Genomic DNA, 23688 nt, shown 5'->3' on the forward strand with positions numbered 1-23688 from the left:
TCTCAATTTTGTTGTGAGCCTAAAAATGCTCTTTTAAAAAATTAACAGAGCCTCAGGGACCTGTGTGAGTATAACAAAAGATCTAAGATTCATGTAATCGAAGTACCTGAAGAAGAGTAAAAGGATGAGGCTGAAAAAGTACTCAAAGAAATAATGGCTAAAATTTTCCCAGTTTGGCAAAACACATTTGCAAGCTACAGTTGCAAGAAGCTCAGCGAACCTCAAAGAGAATAAACCAAAAGAATACATTCCAAGACACATTATATTTACACTTCTAAAATCTAAAGACAAAGAAAAAATCTTGAAAGAAGCCAGAGAAAAAAGATGTCTTAAAGGTATCTTAAATACAGGGTAAAACAATCAGAATAACAATGGAATTCTTATCAGAAATCATGGAAGCCAGAGGGAAGTGGCACAATATTTTTCAAGTTATAAAAGAAAAGAACTGTCAACCAGAATTCTAACCAGCAAAAATATCTTTCAGAAAAAAAGACATTCAGGAAATCAAGACATTCTCAGATGAAGGAAAACTAAGAGAGTTTGTTGCAAGCCAACTTACGGTAAAAGAATGTCTAAAGAAGTCCTCTAAACAGAAAGGAAACAATGAAAAGAGGAGACTTGGAACATCAAGAAGGAAGGAAGAACATGGTAAACAAAAATATGGGTAAATACAATGAGCTTTCCTTCTCTTGAGTTTTCTAAATTGCATTTGATGGTTGAAGCAAAATATTATATCAACATCATTAATCATTAGAGAAATGCAAATCAAAACTATAATGAGGTATCACCTCACACCGGTCAGAATGGCCATCACCAAAAAATCTACAAATGATAAATGCTGGAGAGGGTGTGGAGAAAAGGGAACCCTCTTGCATTGTTGGTGGGAATGTAAATTGATAGAGCTACTATGGAGAACAGTATGGACGTTCCTTAAAATACTAAAAACAGAACCACCATACAACCCAGCAATCCCAGTACTGGGCATATACCCTGAGAAAACCATAATTCAAAAAGAGTCATGTACCAAAATGTTCATTGCAGCTCTATTTACAATAGCCAGGACATGGAAGCAACCAAAGTGTCCATCAACAGATGAATGGATAAAGAAGATGTGGCACATATATACAATGGACTATTACTCGGCCATAAAAAGGAACGAAACTGAGTTATTTGTAGTGAGGTGGATGGACCTAGAGACTGTCATACAGAGTGAAGTAAGTCAGAAAGAGAAAAACAAATACCATATGCTAACACATATATATGGAATCTAAAAAAAAAAAAAAATGGTCATGAAGAACCTAGGGGCAAGATGGGAATAAAGATGCAGGCCTACTACAGAATGGACTTGAGGATACAGGGAGGGGGAAGGGTAAGCTGGGACAAAGTGAGAGAGTGGCATGGACATATATACACTACCAAATGTAAAATAGATAGCTAGTGGGAAGCAGCTGCACAGCACAGGGAGATCAGCTCGGTGCTTTGTGACCACCTAGAGGGGTGGGATAGGGAGGGTGGGAGGGAGGGGGATGCAAGAGGGAAGAGATATGGGGACATATGTATATGTATAACTGATTCACTTTGTTATAAAGCAGAAACTAACACACCATTGTAAATCAATTATACTCCAATAAAGATGTTAAAAAATATATATAACACTGCCTCAGGTGGTTCTATATGTATGTAAAGGAAATATTTAAGGCAATTATATCATAAATGGGGAGAGTAAAAGCATAAAAGGGAGGAAAGCTCCCTACTTCACTGGAACTGGTAAAATGACAACACCAGTAGACTGCATTAATATATATGTATATAAAATATATAAAATACCTAGAGCAGTCACTAAAAAAATCTACAGAGAAATACATATAAAAACATATACATAAGTCAAAATGGGATTCTAAAAAATTTTCAAGTAACACACAAGAAGGCAGAAAATAGAAAACAGAAACAAAAATCAAAGAAAAGAAAAAGGCAGACTTAAGCCTTAACATATCAATAATTACATTAAATTTAATTTCTTTTTTAATTTTTTCTAATATCTTTATTGGAGTATAACTGCTTTACAATGTTGTGTTAGTTTCTGCTGTACAACAAAGTGAATCAGCTATATATGTATACATATATCCCCATATTACATTAAATTTAAATGGTCTAAAATACATCAATTAAAAGAGATTGACAGAATTTTTTCTTTAACTACAAGCTGGCTATAAGAAACTCACTTCACATTTAATAATATAGGCAGTTTGAAAGTTAAACAATAAAGTTAACAATAAAGGCAGTTAAAAAATGAAAAGATTAATACCATACATATATAGAAAGCCTCTACAACTCAATAAAAAGACAATTTATTATAAATACCAGGAGAAATATAATTCCCAAAACAGAAATGAAATACCTGTAATAATAGGTAAGGATGCACAATTTCATTACAAATCATATATTTGCAAATTAAAACCTACTATAATATATATTTCACCCATCACATTTGTACAAACTAATTACTACATTCAGTTTTAGCAAGTGTGCAGTAAAACAGGCATTTTAATGTATAGTTTGTTTGAAAACATTGGAATTGATTATTTATTAAAAGTACATGTGTAGGGACTTCTCTGGTGGCGCAGTGGTTAAGAATCCACCTGCCAATGCAGGGGACACGGATTCGAGCCTGCTCTGGGAAGATCCCACATGCCGCAGAGCAACTAAGCCCATGCACCACAACTACTGAGCCTGCACTCTAGAGCCCGCGAGCCACAACTACTGAGCCCATGTGGCACAACTACTGAAGCCCGTGGCGCCTAGAGCCCATGCTCCACAACAAGAGAAGCCACCACAATGAGAAGCCCACGCACCGCAATGAAGAGTAGCCCCCACTCACCACAACTAGAGAAAAGCCCGCGCGCATCAGCGAAGACCCAATGCAGACAAAAATAAATAAATAAATAAATAAATAAATGTGTAAGTCAATTAGGAAATTATAGCATAAGGTGTAACACTTACCAAATGATATAGACCTTGATCTTATACTGGAAAGATATTAAAAATATGCATAGTTTTAAAAGAGGATGAAAAGACAACCTACAGACTGGGAGACAATATTTGCAAACCACAATTCTAACAAAGGACTATTATCTAGAATATATAAAGAAAACTCAACAATAAAAAAGCAAATAATCCAATTAGAATATGGGTAAAAGACACAAAGAGAGATTTTACTGAAGAAGATATTAACTGGCAAATAAGCACCAAAAAGATGTTCAAGATCATCAGCCATCAGGGAAGTGCGAATTAAAGCCACATGATATCTCTACACAGTTATTAGAATAGTTAAAATAAAATTGACAACACCAAATTCTCACAGGATGGCACACACATAGCTGATAAAACTATAAAATGTTATAGCCACTCTGGAAAACTTTGTCAGTATCTTTTGAAACTAAATATGCAATTACCATACAACTGAGCAATTGCACTCCTGGGTATTCATCCCAGAGCTACGAAGTCAGAAATAAAACATGCTGAGTTATTTTAATATAAGGAAAAAAATTTTACAACAAATAGCATTACAAAGATACATAGATTCACTTCATAATGATAAAAAAAGTACAATTCACCAAGGACATATAACATTTTTAAATGTGTATGCACCTAAAACATAGTATTTAGAGAAAATATTGCAGACTTAAATGCATATATTAAAATAAGCATAAATAAGCTAAAAATTTATCTGAAGAAGTTAGAAAAATAAACACAAAGTAGGTAGAAGGAAGGAAATAATGATGATAAGATTACAAATATAATGAAATAGAAATCAAACATACACTAGAGAAGATTACAAAGCCAAAATATTAAAAAGACTAAAGAGAAACCAAAAACAAATTTATGCAAAAAAATTTAGAAAATTTATAAGAAAAGTAAAAACCCCTAGGAAAAAACTAATGGAACAAAACTGATTCCAGAAGATATAGAAAATCTGTATATTTCCAAACCATTAGAGGAATGAAACCAGAAATTTAAAAATCACTCCCCCTAAAATTAATAAATCTAGGACAGATTACTTGACCAGTGAATTCTACCAAACATTCAGGGAATAAATAACCCAAACCATACTTAACCTCTTTCAGAATATACAAAATAAGAAAACACTTCTATACTCATTTTTAGGCTACGATATACTCAATATTAACATCTGGTAAAGAAAGTATGAGAAAAAAAATTACAAACCAATCTAATTTATGAATGTGGATGCCAAAAAAGTCCTAAAAATAACCTTAATCAAATAATATGTAAAATTGAATAAAACAACATATAAAAATAATAATAAAAGTAGATTCATAACCAGGGGTAAAAAGTTAACATTAGAAAATTAGGTTTAACATTAGAAAATAATCACTAATAAATTAAAGGAAAAAAACCATATGACAATCTCAATATATGCCCAAAAAAAGCACATTTGATAAGTCAATATCCATTATAAAACTCTTTGACATATTAGAAACAGACAGTAATTCTCTTCCAGAAAGCAGGGATGCAATAATAAATAATTGCATTCCCCATAATTAGCTTTGTGCCTGACACAGAATAGAAAGGAGGTTAATAAAAGTTGAACGGATGAAAGAATGAGTAATGGTTTGAAAGTGGTAATATACATCCAAAAGAAAGTTTCCAACTGCCTTCCAACTGCATTATACATGGAATGTAGGACAATGTGCAGCTTCCATTCAAAAGGATAGCAGAGGAAGCAGAGACCTCAAATTTGTTAAAGCCAGAAGGTAAAGAAAACTTGCATTAATAGGTTTTGAGGGAAAAAAATTTTTATATGCTACATAAGAAGAGCAAGGGTTTCAAAGACAAAGTTTGGAAAGTAGAGGAACAATAGGAGGTTAAGACAGGGAGAAAAGCCAGCGTTGATAAGAGAATGAAAAAAAGTAATGGGTTTTAATCAAGGATGACTGATATGTGGCCTCATGAAAAAACCCAAGCCCCCTCCAAACAGAATCCTATTTAAAAGTATAGTACTCTTAATACACAGAAAGAAAATAATCAAAATTTTCTCCCCTTAAATTTATTTCTTAAATCTCTGATCACTGATACTCTTTAGCAGGCAAAAAGTATTGGCAAGTGACAAAAATTAGGTAATAGCAAGAAAATATTAAAAATAAAAATTAGCTGATCATAATTCATTTAAATGGATAGTTCCAGGCAGAATGAAGTAGTCTGTAACAGAACAACTCTCATGCTGAAAATAACTAGAAAACACGAAACAAACCAAAACAGAAAGGACTAAAGAGGCTAAGAATTCCTAAGAAAGAACTCCTGATAACTGAACTGACAAAGTGCAGCTGACATCTGCTGATTCTGGCTATGAGCAAGAGGTCTAAATGCTGGCTTGGTCCCAGCAGAGGGCCAATGCCAGGGGATAAAAAAAAGAGCATAGTTTTATTGGGTCTCAAAGAGCTGAAGAAACAAAACTGAAGACTCAAAAGACCTCATAAACTTGACTATTTCCCTTCATTCAGCTCAGCCTCTAATTGCATTATAGTAATCAGCCCACCACACTCCCAATTTCTCCCTAGCAAACAGAAGACAATATCATCCGGAGCCTCTAACTTTTCTTATAACAATGTATGGAATTCAATCAAAAAATTACTGGGCACACCAAAAGATAAGGACAAATCACTAAAAAGTAAGACTGTAAAGGAATAGAAATAAAAAGTAAGACTGTAAAGGAATAGAAAGTAGAATGGGCTGAGGGGAGGAGGGAAGGGGAGTTACTGCTTAATGGGTACAGAGTTTCAGTTTTGCAACATGAAAAGAGTTGCAAGAGTTCTGGAGATAAATACTAGTGATGACTGCATAACAATGTGACTGTATCTATACCACTGAGCTGTACACTTAAAAATGATTAAGATGGTAAATTTTATGTTATATGTATTTTATCACATTTTTAAAAAAGAAACAGACCAACAGGTGAGCCAGATATTGAAATAAAAAGAGAATAGCTATAAAATATCAATGATTAATATACTCAAAAGGGATGAAATGTCATTTGTAAAAGAGGAGAATTAACCAAAGAATTGGAATCTTAAGAAAAATAATTGAATGGAAATTTAGAAGGAAAAAATATGATTAAAGTTAAGAATTCAGTAAATGAGTTTAAAACCAAATTAGACACAGCAGAAGGCAGGGTTAGGTAACAGGTCAATAGAAGATCTCTAAGTTGAAACAAAGAGAAAAACAAATGGAAGATACATACATATGGGAAACAATGAAAAGTAACTTAAATGAATATATTTCAGTGGTTATGAGTCTGCAGAATCACATTGTATTAGTTATTTATTACCAATAAGTTGTTTCCAGTTTATATAAGATTAAATATTCATTCATTCATCCTAACACCTATTAAACTCCTATTATATATACATAGCAATATGCTGGGCACTAGAGTTACAAAGATATTTAGTGAGACACAGTGCCTGCCCTCAAGACACTCATGGTCACAGGAGACACACAAGTAATGCTTAAGCCACTCTTAACAATAAGGAGTGCACTAGAATTTAGCCAGTAGATTTGGAGAGGAGGTAGGAGGTTCATTTTGGACAGAGTAAGTAGCCAAAAGCATGATGGTGAGATAGGAAGAACATAAAAGGTAAGGAAGTTAAACAATTTCAGTATATCTGGAGTATAGGATATAGTAGTGACAGTAAGGTGAAATGAGCAGGCATAGGTTAGCAGGAACTAGATAATTATTTGCCACATTTTTAAGAGAAAGGTGAAAAATGTCACAAGATCTCTATGATGTTCTGAAAGGGACATAGTATTTCACAAAGTGTATGCCTTTCAAGTGCCTTACTAGTTGAACAAGTTTGAAAAATACTCAATAATAAGATAGTCTAAACACTACATGACACTAAAGATCCTTCATAATCTGATCCAAACTTTTTTTTTCCAGTCTCATTTACCTGAGTTCTTTAAGATACAGACACACCAATCAGTGTTTCAAATATACAGACACACCAATCAGTGTTTCAAATATACCCTAATTTTCACACTTCCATGACCTGCACAAGCCATTTCTTCTGCCTACACTCCCTCCTCCAATTCATTGTCTAGTGAACTTTTAATCATCTAAGGTTTAGTTTAACAATTTTTCCTTAATGCCTTTCCAAATGCCTTGCTCCAAGAATAATTAATAATTCCCTCCATAGTGCTCCCAGAGTATTCATTTATTTATAAGATGTTTGAGTGCCTAATATATGCCAGGCACTTGGAATGCATCAATGAACAAAAAAAGACAAAGATCCCTGTTTTCATGGAGCACCTCATTGAAACTCTGAAGAAGGTGACAGTATGAAAAGGGAAAAGAGGAGCACATATACTTTGAAAAATCTTCTTAAGTGACTATTATTCCCTCCTCCAACTGTTCTAACCTAGGTGGAGAATTACAGCATTAGAAAGCATTACAAAAAAATTGTAATGAAAGCTAAATTTAAAACATAACAAGAGCAATACAAAAGACATTGTTATATTTTCTTATATAAATTCTTACTTGTCTTTTCCTCTAATTGATTAACTTTATCTCTGGACTCCTCTAGCAGAAATGTTAACTCTTTCATTTTATTTTCTTTCTCAGTACTTTGGATCAATAGCAGTGATACCTAAAATGAAATATTTAAATAATACATCATAGATATGAAAAATTAAATATGACACCTTAGCATTTATCATTATCTGTGATTATTTTATGTACTTGCTTATATGCTTTTCAGCTGTCTGTGCCTGGCATTTAGTATGTGCCTGCACAATAAACATTTATTGAATGAAGGAATGAACAAACTAATGCAATATACCCAATATTACAGTTATCACTTAGAAGATTATATATTGAAATCTACTCGTTCATTTATTCCATAAATATTATTGAGCACCTAATCTGTTCCAGAAACCATAATATGCACTGAATATACAGAGATGATGGAACTCACCTTCAAGAAACTCACAGCCTAGACCAGGAAACAAACAACTATACTTGAATATTATTAGTAATAGGACAAAAATGTTATAGGAATCAAGAAAGGAACACCTAAATCAGTCCTGGGGGAGGTAATCAAAAATTAATCCTTCTCAGAGAACTGAACTGAGTCTCGATAGACAAGTACAAATTAATCAGGCTGTGGGGGAAATGAACATTCTAGACTTGTATGAGAACACAAAGGATCAAGAGATCATGCTTCTATTCAGAGAACTGAAAATATTCAGATGGCTAGAATACAGAGTGCATGTAAAGAAAAGGTGAAAGATAAACTCATAAAGATAGACTGAAGACTTGCAGATTCAACATGGCAGAAAGACCTCTCTGCCCTATTTTCATCTTCAAATCACCCAAAAAATAACCAGGAAAACAACAAAGATGGACTTCATCTTCCATGAAACCACGAGACTTCTATAATCCAAACCACAACATGTAAAAAAGGAAAGCAGTTAGAAGGAACAGAAAATGATTTAGCATAGAAAAGCAAGGTCAAAACTAAGAGTCTAGGGGCTTCCCTAGTGGCGCAGTGGTTAAGAATCTGCCTGCCAATGCAGGGGACACGGGTTCGCGCCCTGGTCCCGGAAGATCCCACATGCCGTGGAGCAACTAAGCCCATGCGCTGCAGCTACAGAGCCTGCGCTCTAGAGCCTATGAGCCACAACTACTGAGCCCATGTGCCACAACTACTGAAGCCCACGCACCTAGAGCCCGTGCTCCAAAACAAGAGAAGCCACCGCAATGAGAAGCCTGCGCACTGCAACAAAGAGTTGCCCCCGCTCACCGCAACTAGAGAAAGCCCACGCGCAGCAACAAAGACCCAGCGCAGCCAAATAAATAAATAAATAAATATAAATTTTTAAAAAAAAATTAAAAAAAAAAAAACTAAGAGTCTACACAGGGAAGATTACAAAAGAGAAGCAAGATAATTCAATCCCAAAGAAACAGAATGTTTCAAGAATTAGAAGCAACAGACACTGTGGAAGGTAGGTATGAAACAGGAGACTAAGTATAAGGAGACTGGAAGTCTGCAAAGAGTAGTAAGACCTCCCTAGGCCCTCTTAACCCTCCTTCCCTGGACTCTACTCCCTGAAAGCCAATGTAGTCAGAGAATTAACCTACTCCATCTTTATAAGAGACACTGGCATGATCAAATTGAAAAACAGAATCTCTAAACCTGGGTATTCCAGGCACAGGAAGGGGTGGAGACAAAGGATATAATTGAGAAGTCAGCATATGGAATGATGAGACTCAGCTTGTCCTTCCTACCCTGCCAACCCAGCCCCAAAATGCCATCAGCAAAGTTTACATTCCCCGGCAGGAATTTGGAGAACTCCAGAAAAAAAAAGCCTTACAAATAATGACATTTAGGAGTCCCCAACAAAAACACTAGCTGGCCACAGCATAATTTTACAGGGAACCCCCCAAATCTGTAAGCTCTGCTCATGTACCCAGGATTCCAACAAGCTTCTTAGCACTTTATTCTATTTTTGTGTTCTGTAGTAATAAGCACAATTTTAAATTTTAAGAAGACCTCCTTCTTTCAGAAATCTGGTTTAAAAAATACAGTTAAAATACAGAAAAAATTGTTAACTCTTTCAAAAGATCGAAGTATAACACATAAATCAGAATTCTATCATTTAACCAGAACTTAAAGAAAACTCTAAGAATCTTCTCTGTACTTTCAATTAACATTTGCCATTATTGTTCAAGTAGATATCCTTATTATCTATAATTACAAGGTATCTGTGGCAAGTCAGATAAAAACTCAGGAAAAATAGGGGGAAGTAGAGAGATGAGGACTCCTTTCTATATTTCATTTTCCATTCTGGATTCAGAAGGCTTGAAACTGTTAAAGTTGGCATAATAATCATCTGAAATCAACATTCTTGTGACTGCAAAAGCACACAGACTCACCATTTTCAAGTCTCGCACTATGTGTCATTAATAGAAAGAAGCAAAAGAATGTTTTAGTTCCCCTTCATTGGTGTCATAAATAGTGTATTTCAAAATAAACTGCAAAATGTGGGTTGAGTGGTCAATCATCATCATCTTTGTATTTTATGAGGTTTTTGTCTGAACAAAACTTCTCACAAAATAATATATTTTTACAGCAATGTCCTAAAACCCACTAATATACTGCAGAAGATTCACTGATTTTAAAAAAGGGCTAGCATTTAGTATGTATAAATTTGAGTCAATGGAAATTAAGGCAAATGGAAAATATATTTAAATATGTATAATATTAAAATTCTCTCAGAAATTTATCAAGCAGGCAGCAAGTACAAATTTCTCTTGAAATTTTAAGTATCTCATGAATTAGCGAATATAAAGAATACAGAAAGTTGATTTTTAAAAAATACCTGCTTTTCCTTGTTATTTACTTCCTTCTTGTATTGTTCGTCAAGACGTTGGATTTTTTCATAATCTTCCTTTACTTTAAAAATAAAACAAATATACTTTAATATCTTAACATAATTGTATAACAAACAAAATTTTTAGTTTCTGATATTTTATTTCACTTCCTTATTTATCTAGATATTAAACCCCAAAGGTTTCTAACAAGTTAAAACTGCTATTTTCTTGCTGCTTTCTGTTTAGTAAAATAAAGAATTTAAATAATGTCAAAGTTACAATAACTTTTAAAAATTCTATCATTCTTATAATAGCAGATATATAAAAGTTTTTTCTTTATAACACACTAGTCTGAAATAACAGATTTTAAATGTGTATGTATATTATTATTTTAACATGCAACTTGACCAAGAAATGTAAAAATAAGACCAAATCACACTTCAAGTCACCAAATCACACCATTATATAAACCATAATTTGATTTCAGGGAGAATGTAGCTTTTGAAGCCAAAAGGGTATTTTTAACATATACCAATTCCCTGCCACATTCCACAAGATTTTGAAGGGCTTATAAAACCATATACAATACAGAAATTTTCAATAGTTTAGGCATCAAGCTGAAGGTATGAAAACATTAGCAGAATCTAATAAAAATATAAACAGCAAAAGAGTAATATAAAAAATAAGTATTCCTACACTTAAAATGGATTTCCAGTCTGGAATTCTCAGCTTGCACACGAAGTTCCTCAAAAGCTATTATCATTTTCTGAAATATATTTAACTTTTAAGAATCATACTTAGACTTTTTAAATAGCTTTCCTCAAACAATGAAAATAATAAATTTGTATCATGTGATCATTATATTTAAAACTATACAACTCTGAATAATAAAAATTCCATAACTTTTAACAATTAAATAATTTACTAAAATATTAAGAGTGCCTATTAAGGTAGCTTCCCAGGCGCTTAAAGGCACTGAAGACAGGTTATATATTACCAAACAGCAGCAAAACAATTGTTGGTACTCTAGTCATTTACTTAATAGCCCATATCAAAATCTGTAATTTTCTGTTGATTTTTGCTTACGTATTTCTGTCTTCACTAAAGTGTAACCTCTGTGAGGTCTCTCCCCATAAGAGTTCAAATTATACTTCCATTACCTGGCAGCATGAGTTCATTCAACATTCAACAAATCCTGATTTGTAAAATTGGATGAATTCATTTATTCATTTAATAAATAGTTACTGAGAGTCAATTATGTGCCAGGCACTGTTTTAAGCACTTAGGATATAAGACAAAGTCCTTACCCTATTGGTACTAACTTATATTCCAGTGTAAGAAAGAATATATACACACACAAATACACACACACATACACACACACACGTATATCAAATAAATATCATGTAGTTTTAAGTGCTCTTCAGAAAAGTTAGAGAAGGTGAGGAGATAGAGGATAATTGAATAGAAAGACATTTTAGGTAAAGTAGTAAAGGGGATAATAAAAAAGCAGAATGAAGCTTATGAGTTTGCATAAGATCTTGGATACAAAAGTTCTAGAGAGAAGGAACAAATTCAAAGAAGCAAGATCAGAAAGAGCTTAGCAAGTTTGAGAAACAAAAAAGAAAGGAACAACTATAGAAGAGAAGCAAAGTGGAAAATGACAGGGGATGGGGTAAAAAAGGTAAACAGGCACCAGACACAGATTGATAATACTGGTATGTTTTTCAAATTAATGGTTAAGTGTCACAATGTGCTAGTCTCTGACACAGAGTTAATATCTAATAAATTAAGTTAAATGGTGTCACCAACATGTAAATTCAAAAAATACTAAAAACAGAACATTAATACTCATGGTATAGAACCCTGGGAATTTTATTGGATATAATCATATATCAAAAGATAAATAATAATCCCTTTAGCAAGAACAAGTGTTCATATCTTTGTAGCTATCACTCTAATTTGCTTAGAAGTGCCTCTGCTTAAAATATTCAAATTTTCAATACCACTTACCTCAATGTTACTATTTAGGTCCACATAAACTTGCCTAGTTTCTTCCCGCTCATATTCATCTATTATAAATATAAAATATTTCAAAAGTAAATTTTAAAACAATTACACTTCCAATAAGATAATACTCAAATGTCTCCGGTAAACATTAAAATATTTAAGAATCTGTGTTAGTAAAGGGCACTGGTATATCTTCTGAGTCTTTTAAAGTAGTATCAAAAGCAGCTTCACAGTAAGGTATGGTCATACTTCATGACATAACCTCAAATGCTAGGTGCTGTTCAATTATCTCTAATTTCCTTTTATAGAATTACTACTATTCATTAATTTATTCAAACTTTGTAAAATATATTTACAGTTTTAGCCTTTACAATAAGTAGGGATTTAACCATTAGTCTATGAAGTATTTTTCCTTTGTATATTTAAGATTCATGAAGTACATGTGAAAGGCAAAGCTCACTCCTGTTTCTGCTCTATCTCTGAGGAGGCAGGAAAGAGGATAAATCTCAAGACCAGAGGAACAAGTTAAGAATAGGTGTAGCCCCAAGGACAAATCTCCTGTAAATCCTCTATAATATTTTTTAGGGTTTTTTTTTGTTTGTTTTTTTTTTTAACCTGAGCAATGATTCCCTCTAACTATACTCAAGCCTTGAGTAAAGTTAGTAAAACTTAGAGTTGATAGGTGGTGCTGTAGAGAATTAAGGCACGAGGCAGGAAAAGAAATGCAGCTGTCCCATCATCATTCCCCCAGGTAAGGCCAAGCATCACAGAAACCACATTAGACTAAAGGGAGGGTATTAGTCCTATATTCTCAGTAACAAGCTGCAAAACAAGAGAACGGCAGCTACGATAGACTCAAATGTCAATGAAGAGCCAAATGAACTGACTTTAGAAGAATACAAGTATCCTAAACCCCTCAAAAATACTGGAGAGAGCTCTAGACTTATCACAGCACATGGAACAGGAGCCAAACCACTTTTATTTGAATATTAAAGGGCTGGAAAATTTAAAGAAATAAAGACAGAACACATCAGCATTTCAATAGAAAGATGGTTCATCCTTCTCACTCCATCTATTCACTGTCTCATATTCACTAACAAACACATTTAGCAACAAACCTTCTCTATTCCACAGAAATTATTTGCGCCAAAGAACTGCATTCTATTGCCAACACCTCCAAGCTTCCCATTACCACTACCACCAGTACTTCCAAAATACCCTCCAGTCATTCTTCCAATAGGTAAGTACTAAAAAGCAAATAAATAAAACTACAAAAAAGAAAATAAATTGGTATAGATGTACTTTACAGTTGTCAGGAGCAAGTTGCTACAGGTGGCATAGAGAAGGGACTTTCGTAGCAGAGTGTTCTAATGTACTGACATAATACTGTAACAATACAAGCCTACCTTTTTGGTTTTCCTGGTATCTATCTATCTAACTCCCCACCCCCACCTCACTCCCTTATTCCCTCCTCCCTTCCCTCTCTCTCCCCTCTCCCTCCTCTCTCTCTCATACACACACACACACACACACACACACACACACACACACTTACTTTGCCCTAATTTGGCCAACTAGATCTTGCTGCACTCATCATCTTAAATAAGAAATGATTCAACCAAAAGCAAAGAAAATGTCTTTGAGTTTCAAAAGCCCAGTGTTGGGATTAGGGGAAAGATTCAAGGTATAAACAAGTAATAGATTTTCAAAATATATAAGTCAGAGCAAAGCTTCCATCCTCTAGACCTAAGAAATATTTACCAGTTTGTAAGGAAGAAGCCTTTAAAAGGGGAAGCTGAGAGAGCTTATTAGATTCTGGCAGGTACTTAAGAAAGGGTTCTGTAGCCCTCTACCCTCACCAAGCTAAGCCTCAGGGTTGGGGAACACAGAAATCCCAGAGAGTTAGGGCAAACCAAGAGTAGAGTGGGGCTGTGCTTTTTTTTTTCTTCAGTATAACTCTAGGAAGATGACAAAACCTGAGACGAAATGCCTGTGAAATATATATAGACAGGTAGGGCCTTAAACAGCTTCACAATTTCCCTTGTTCCAACACGTTGTGCAACTGAGCATGGTGGGATAAAGCACAGAGAACCAGCATACCTGAATAGGCCCTGAGGACTGGTATGAGGAACAGCTCACCAACTATCTATGTGGACCAATAACTGAATACCAATCGAAATGATGAAAGTCTCAGAGGATAGATGACTGAGAAACAAACGTCCCTCTCTACCACATGGTACTATATGGGCACCCCCCAATTTACATACAATCCCAGGGAAAGAAGAAAAATTCCCAAATTTACTGAGATAATTTCTTCCACGCTAGCAGAATGAAGGCTTTAAGATATAAAGATATAAAAAAGATATAAAAATATAAAAAAAATAAACATAAAATATAAATATAAATAAAGATATAAAAAAATCTTAAAAATTAAGATTTTTTTAACATTTTAAGACATAAAAATCTTGTGCATACTTGAGTTTGTTGACTAAAATCACTCAGAATCATATATTCTACAAAATTTATCAGAGTACGAGAAAACCACACAGAAGGGACAGAAAAGAGATTCAGCTACCATAAGTAGAGCCATGCAAGGTGAAAACATTAGAAATTGCTCAGTGACCTGCCGTACAACTATAAATATAAAAAGAGGATTCAACCACTATACTAGGACCAAGCTCAGTTTATCACCTAGTTTGTTTATTTAGTCTAGATAGTTCTTGCTTTTTTCAATGATGTATATGGTTAGAAAACCTACACGAGGCCTATGAAAAAATACTGTCAAACAAAGAAAAGGGAACATGAAAGATGTTAAAAGGAACAGCCCATCTCTGAAAATGAACTCTAGAGAATTCAGATGAAGATTTCAGAAAACTATTTGGTATTCTCAACAGAACCAAGAAAATATGGTCTCAGTGAAAGAGGAAGATACAGTCATAAAGAAAGAACAGGCCACGTTAGAAATTCAAGAAATGGGGTGAATTAAATAGAAAAAATAAATAAGGAGGAAAGGGGCAATGGATTAGATAATGAGAGACTCAAAGGAACTAGAGATTAGAGGCAGGACAGGAAAGAACTGATACTTCAGAAGTCAAATTGTTTCCTAATACAGGAAACAAACGTAAATAGAAGGGGTGGGGGAACAAATATTAAAACAATTAGAGAAATGATGAACAGAGGGCCAACAAACAAATAATAAGTATGCCCAAACAGAAATCAGAATAAGTGACCAAAGATATCATAAGGCTTTCCTGGTCTAAAGAAATAGACTGGTGCACATAGATTCAAATGATTGCACTGACAAAACTGTAAATTATAAGGATCAAGAAAATGCCAGAGTCCCGGCAAGGGGGAAAATATACGCATAAATACATATACTATATATTTAGGTAGAAATCTAGGTATAGATAAATGGAACTATGATTATCCCCATTTCACAGATAACAAAAGTGTGACACAGAAAAATTATGTTATTTGCTAGGATCCCAAAATAATAAGTGGTGGTACATGATTAAAACACAGGTCTGCCTAATGAAATCCAGTAGAGATAAATGCAAAGAATGTTATTTGGATCCAAAAATCTAAATGCACTTGCAAAGAATGACGTAAAAAAAAAAAAGTGAAAGATTTTAATTACTAGTGAAGTCACTAAAGCCTATAATACAATGTGACTATCAAATAAGCTGACTTTAGAGTTCATTAATGACACCTACAATTAGACAAGAAATAGTCCTTTATACGGGTCAAGTTACACATTAGATTACCTCATACAGATCTGGACTCCTAAATATAACAACAATATTCAAACAGATCAACCAAAATAACAAAAGTACAAAGAATCTTGAAACATCTAGGCTGAAGAAGACAAGATTCAAAAAGGACAAGTAACCACCTTTAAAAATCTAAAGAGATAAAAAAGTGCTTAGACTTTTTCTGTATGCCTTAAGGAGAAGAATTACAATAAGAAGAGAGAAATTACAAAGAGATTTCAGTATAAGAGATTTCAACAGGGAATTCCCTGGCGGCCCACACTTTCACTGCAGGGGGCCCAGGTTCCATCCCTGGTGGGGAACTAAGATCCCTCAAGCTGCGTGGTGTGGCCAAAAAAACAAAAAGAGAGAGAGAGAGAGATTTCAACATAAAAATAAGAGCTGTGCTTAAATGACAGCCTCGCGGTTAGTGGGTTTCCAACACTGAATATGTTCAAACCCAGGAAAGACTACCACTTGGTAGTCACAAAGGAAATTATTAATTTCCTATAAAAGAATTAAAGCAATGGATATGTAAATAGACCAAAAAGCTTTAAAGTCCTTTTCAACACTAAGTAATTTAGATTAAGGAATAAGGCTACAGAAAAAAAAAAAAATGTAATGCAGTACTTCAAATGGCAGGCTAAAGAATTCCAATGTACTTAATGTGAGCAATAGACACCCATTTAAAGGGTTTTTTTTTTTAAGGTACATCTAAGAACAAATTTATTCTTTATTTATTCATTCATGAATTTATTTATTGCCTGCTATCTTCACAGACACTGTGCAAAGTGTTGAATATACTGAGTCAAATAAGACATGATCCCTTGCCTGCAAGCTTACAGCTAGATGTAGTAGGTACTCAATATTTGTTGAAGGAATTCATAAATACATGGTAAAGGTATACTAAGGGTACTAAGTAAAAGAAGAGGAGCATCTAAGTCAGAGTGAAAAATTAGGGAATATTTCCCAAGGGTGATAGTAATTACTCTGAGTTTTGAAGGACAAATATGAATTAACAAGATAAAGAAGGAAGGAGGATCAGCCAATAAACATATGCAAAAACTCAGAAGTATAATCTGTTTAGGGGTTAACAAGTAGTTCTCCATGAGCTTGTGTATGTGGGACATGTGAAAACATTTGGCAAGGTGAAGGGAAGTGGCAAACACCATGCTATCCTGAAAATTATGGAAAGTCACTGAAAAAATTAGACAGTGACATTATTTGATCTGTATTTTGAAAAAGCATCCAGGACTCTGTTTTATGGTAATGACTAAATAATTCTGACCAACCTTCCTCCTAAAGACAAAAATCTGGAGGAATTTTTTGAATTATTGAAAGAATCAAAGATCTAAAAAGATAATGATGAATCATCAGGCCAAGAATAGGTTGAGGATTATAACTCAGAAAACCTAAACCAACTTCCAGTGTCAGTCAAGATGGAATAAGCCCACTATAGCCTTTCTCTCCCATTGATTACAACTGAAAACTCTGGATGAAATCCATAAAGCAACTACTCGAGGAATCTGAAAAGTAAGCAAAAGCAGGTAGATTGGGAAGAAAAATAAAATCTTGAAGAAGTGACTCATGTGAAGGTGAGTTTCCTGTTTCTTTAGTTTTTTTCCTACCTTCTCTCCTAGCATTACTAAAGTGTAAGGGCCCAGCAGAACTGTAAAAGCAAAAGGAAATCCTGATTTTTTTTTCTTTTTTTTTTTCTCTTCCAGCTCTGCCCCAAGGGTGGCTCCAGTAGTGGAGCTACAGCAGCCATGGCAGCAAGGACATATAAAACCCCAGGAGAAACTCCATGTCTCTCACCAAAGGACAGGAGGACGGAACCCCTGTAAGGCTGAGGGTGAAGGGGCGATGCTAGAGAGAGCTGGAGAAGGGGATTCCCTAATTATTTGTATGACTTGGCACAAGTCCCATAGGGAAAAGGGAGGATGTGCATGTACAAGATAGACCCAAGGCAAATATAGCAAAGGCTCTGAAATCACTATCCAAGTCCCAGAACTAATCTAATCTTGAGTGGAGCGTACATGAAACAGACGCAGAGTAACATGGCAAAAGCTTTGAAAACTGAACTGATAATGGAACCCCAGCACACAAAAGGTAAGACAGAACTTGTGATCTAAACTTGAGTTGCCTATCTGCTAAAATACAAACAAACAAACAAACATTCTCCAGGGGATTTTTAACAGGACCCAGAATCTCACAACATGTCCAGGATATAATCTAAAATTTCTCAGCATTCAAAGAACTAGGAAAATGTCACATCATTCTAAGTCTCAAGCAAACAATCAAAGATAATGAAGTACACAATGAGATAAACAACAAGAACTAGAATCTACAAAACAACAAACCACAGAAACAGATCCCAAGGGATTCCAGATATTGGCATTGCTGGACAAAAAATTTAATAAAACTAAGCTTACCATGCTCATGGAGACAAAAAAAAAAACGAGTTTAAAAATTTCTGCAAGGAATTTGAAACTCTAAAAAGTAACACTACAGATATTTTTTAAAGAACAGAACCAGAGAATACAAGAGCAGAAATTAAGGCCTAACAGATGAATTTAAAAACAGTTTAGAAACACCTAAATAGAGAATTAGTGAACTGGAAGAAAGCAGAAGAAATTATCCTGAAGGGAGCACAATGAGAAAAGAAGATGAAAGATACAAAAAAGGTAAGAAATATGGAAGGAACAGCACAGTGACCTCACTGTTATGACTTGAAAAGATTCAACAGGCTCTCATCTAAGGGATTTTGCATTTGCTGTTTCCTCTGCCTGAAATATTCATTCCCAAAATAGCTACATGATACATTCCCTCATTTATTCAGGTCTCTAATCAAATACCACTTAATCAGAAAAAAACTTCCCCAAATACCCTATCCCAAAATATTCTCTTTTTAAGCAGTTGTCATCACCCAACATGTATTTTATTTATTCATTTATGGTATGTGTCCCTTTACAAGAGTGCATACTCCATAATAGCAGAAATTTTGTCTGTTTACTACTGTTTTCCCTCAGCATCTAGAACATTTCATGGCACATAGTAGGCACTTTTTAAAATGTTGAATGAATAAATAAAAGACAGAGAAAATCACAATAGCAAAAATAAAGGCTTACGGCAAGAATACAGATGGACTTTACAGTAAATATAAGGCAAGTATTAAGATGTTTTTAGGGCAAGAATATACAATGGAGAAAAGTCTGTTCAATAAGTGGTGTTTGGAAAACTGGACAGCTACATGTAAATGAATGAAATTAGAACATTCCCTAATACACAAAAATAAACTCAAAATGGATTAAAGACCTAAATGTAAGGCCGCAGACTATAAAACTCTTAGAGGAAAACATAGGCAGAACACTGACATAAATCACAGCAAGATCTTTTTTGATCCACCTCCTAGAGCAATGAAAATAAAAACAAAAATAAACAAATGGGACCTAATTAAACTTAAAAGCTTTTGCACAGCAAAGGAAACCATAAACAAAACAAAAAGACAACCCTCAGAATGGGAGAAAATATTTGCAAATGAAGCAATCGACAAGGGATTAATCTCCAAAATATACAAACAGCTCATGCAACTCAATATGAAAAAAGCAAACAACCCAGTCAAAAAATGGGTGGAAGACCTAAAAAGTCTTTTCTCCAAAGAAGACATACACATGGCTAAAAAGCACATGAAAAGAAGTTCAACATCACTAATTATAAGAGAAATGCAAATCAAAACTACCATGAGGTACATTCATTCAACAAGTGATATGCTCAGGGCCAGGGATCCAGCAGTGAATAAACAGACAACAATTTTAATCTCATAGAGCTTACATTCCATTGCGGGAGGAGGTAAGATAATAAACATCTCAAAAAAGTAAAATCTAGAGTTTGTCAGATAGCGATTGACTGCCCAGGAGTGAAACAATTCAGGGAAGAAGGACTTGAAGTGTCAGTAGGGGTTGGGGTCATCAATGTACAATAGAGTGGCTAGGCTAGAACCTAGGGTAAGATGGTATTTGAATAAAGACCTGAAGGAAGTGAGGGAGCAGCACATGATGATGTTGGGGAGGGGTGGGAGCATCCCAGGCAGAGGGACCAGCAGGGACAAAGAACTTGAAGTGGGAGTAGGTCTGGAGAGTCTGAGGTGGCCAGAGTGGAGTCAATGAGGAGGAGAGAAGCAAGAGATGAGGATGGAAGAGTAGGCAGGGGCAGACATGAAAGGCCTTGTGGACCATTGTCAGGACTTTGACTTTTCCGTTGAGTGTGATGGGAAACTGCTGGAGAATTAGGAGCACAGCAACAGTACAATCAGACTTAGGCTTAACAGTATTATCTAGACCTCCAATGCCCCCAAAGGTGAGCAACAGACCTTTGGAAATGTGGCTGATGAGATGGAGGGGCTGATTTTTCATTTTATTTCATTTTAATTAAATTTAAAACTCATTTCTTGATTCAGTGATTGGAAAACTTTTAAGTGTGTTTGGAACAACTTGGGTATGTGAATCTATTTTTTTCAACTGTACGTTTATGAGTTCTAAATATAGATCAGGTATTTCCAATAAAAATTTTACCATCTGAAAGAAAAAAGAAAAAACCTACCATGAGGTATCACCTCACACTGGTCAGAATGGCCATCAACAAAAAATCTACAAACAGTAAATGCTGGAGAGGGTGTGCAGAAAAAGGAACCCTCCTACACTGTTGGTGGGAATGTAAATTGGTACAGCCACTATGGAAAACAGTACAGAGGTTCTTTACAAAACTAAAAATAGAGCTACCATATGATCCACCACTCCTGGGCATATATCCGGAGAAAACCATAATTCAAAAAGATACATGCACCCCAATGTTCACTGCAGCACTATTTACAATAGCCAGGACATGGAAGCAACCTAAATGTCTATCCACAGAGGAATGGATAAAGAAAATGTGGTACATATATACAACAGAATATTACTCAGCCAGAAAAAAGAATGAACTAATGCCATTTGCAGCAACATGGATGGACCTAGAGATTATCATACTGAGTGAAGTAAGTCAAACAGAGAAAGACAAATATCGTATGATATTGCTTACATGTGGAATCTAAAAAAAGGTACAAATGAACTTATCTACAAAACAGAAATAGAGTTACAGATGTAGAAAACAAACTTATGGTTACCAGGAGGTAAGGTGGGAGGAAGGGATAAAATGGGACATTGGGACTGACATATACAGACTACTATATATAAAATAGATAACTAATAAGGACCTACTACATAGCACAGGGAACTCTACTCAATACTCTGTAATGGCCTATATGGGAAAAGAATCTAAAAAAGACTGGCTATATGTATATGTGTAACTGATTCACTTTGCTGTACACCTGAAACTAACACAACATTGTAAATCAAGTATACTCCATTAAAAATTTAAAAAATAATAATAATCATAATAATAATAGAATAAATAAAAGATGTTTTAGGAAAAAAAGAATCTACATGTCACATCAAGATATACTCTTTAGGGGAATTCTGTGGTGGTCCAGTGGTTAGGACTCTGTGCTTTCACTGCCAAGGGCACGGGTTCAATCCCTGGCTGGAGAACTAAGATCCTGCGAGCCATGTGGCATCGCGATAAATAAATAAATAAATAAATAAACTGAAATATGAAAAAAAAAAGATATACTCTTTAGTTCATTTAAGAGATCACCTAAAAATGTTTAAAAGGTTCTTCAAACCTCTCCCACCATCTGATATCTGACTTAGCTTAAAACTAAATGGAAGAAAGAACTAGCAGCCTTGTCTCTCTAGCCCAGGTGACTGTCTACAATGCAGTCCATATACTATCTCTCTACCCCATCCAAATACTTTTCACCACTTTTTATATTTAGACAGAAAAGTTAATCTTGCAAGTTGAATAAACAGGGTATCGTGTAAGAGCTGATAGTGGTGCAGTACATTCTGGAAGGTATATATAGTTACAAAAGCAAAGTACTTTAGGCAGAGACCAAGAATAAAATAACTAGCAATACTGCATACTAGAAATAATAATAACGGCTAACATTTATTGAGCACTTTGCACTGTTCTAAGCATTTTATATTTATTAACTAATTTAATTCTCAAAACAACACTAAGAGGTACTTTATTAACTAATAAACAGAGGGTCAGAGATTACATAAATCATTCAAATTATTCAAGGTCAAGCAGATAACAACTGAAAGTTTGAATTTGAGCACAGGGCTATCTATCTCTTCAGTCCAAGCTCTTAAGCTGTGTGGTATCAATTAAAATTTGAAAAATAGAGGCTATCCCGAAAAAGCAGGTAGACAGTATTTCCCAATAGATTCTTGGCAGAAACAAACAAACAAACAACAAAGTAGACCTAGTGGCAGATTAATGACAAAGACAAAAACAATTATTTTTGAAAATCAGATTGTTTTTCATCAAAACGAAAAAAATTCCTACTTTACAATTAACATCAAAATATGCATAAAATAAAAACATGCACTTTCACATATATACCACAACCTTAATAGAATGCTTTAAACTAATGTTTCTTTAGAACAAATTTGAGAATTCTATTTATAAATAAATACTACACTGCTATTCTTAAGCACTATGCTTTCAGCATAGCCCTCCATCAGTATTTTCTATTATGAACATGGCTATATATCATTCTTGATTCAATTTCCTGGTTGTTCCAAACAGAAGAGAAGGTTAGTCTCAAGATCACACTTTAACTGAAATGAGAATTAACCATAAATGCCAAGTAAATATGTATCTTTTAAAATATATTATCTTTCAAAAAGCTTGAAGAACTTTTCAAAGCTCAAAGAACTGAGAATCTAGTTACTACTTATATAAAGAAATGGTATGAGACACATATAACTTGTTCAAATAAAAAATGGCTCCTGGGACTTCCCTGGTGGTCCAGTGGTTAAGAATCCACCTTCCAATGCAGGGGATACGGGTTCAATCCCTGGTCGGGAAACTAGGATCCCACATGCTGCAGGGCAACTAAGGCCGTGCCACAACTACTGAGCCTGCATGCTCTAGAGCCCACGCACCACAACTAGAGGGCCCACGTGCCGCAACTACTGAGCCTGCACACTCTGGAGCCCACGTGCCGCAACTAGACAGCCCATGCACCACAACTACCTAGCCCGCGTGCTCTGGAGCCCATGCGCCACAAGTAGAGAGAAGCCCGCGTGCTGCAACAAAAAGACCCCACATGCCACAACGAAAAGACCCCGCATGCAACAACCAAAAGACCTTGCATGCTGCAATGAAGATCCCACGTGCCACAACTAAGACCCAACGCAGCCAAATAAATAAATAAATAAAAATTTTAAAATTTAAAAAAAATTTTTTAATTGGTTCCAAAAAATGAAGACAATTTGTTCCCCTCTCCACCCCCCACCATTAAAGTAATAACAATAAATTGATAAAATCATATAAAATGAGAAAGATATTTACATTTCTTTGTCTTTTCCGCAGATCTGGCACAAGTTTCTTTGAGTAGATTACATAAATGCCTTGTAGCATTATTCCTGAAACAGAGGA

The 23688-nt window shown here is 34.7% G+C and overlaps 1 protein-coding gene across 2 annotated transcripts in view; it reads right to left on the reverse strand.

Moving 5' to 3' along the window:
* The window catches only part of SYCP1 (synaptonemal complex protein 1), a 164667-nt gene that overhangs the window by 132041 nt on the left and 8938 nt on the right, over positions 1-23688 (reverse strand). For both annotated transcript variants that reach the window (XM_061186137.1, XM_061186136.1), the window contains exons 7-11: positions 23602-23675; positions 12398-12456; positions 11081-11150; positions 10393-10466; positions 7550-7658 (exon numbers count right to left, since the gene is read on the reverse strand). In XM_061186137.1, coding sequence (XP_061042120.1) covers positions 7550-7658; positions 10393-10466; positions 11081-11150; positions 12398-12456; positions 23602-23675 — 386 coding nt within the window. The remainder of the gene's footprint in view (positions 1-7549; positions 7659-10392; positions 10467-11080; positions 11151-12397; positions 12457-23601; positions 23676-23688) is intronic.

This window comes from Eubalaena glacialis, chromosome 3, assembly GCF_028564815.1.
Source record: "Eubalaena glacialis isolate mEubGla1 chromosome 3, mEubGla1.1.hap2.+ XY, whole genome shotgun sequence".
In the NCBI taxonomy this organism is placed as follows: domain Eukaryota; kingdom Metazoa; phylum Chordata; class Mammalia; order Artiodactyla; family Balaenidae; genus Eubalaena; species Eubalaena glacialis.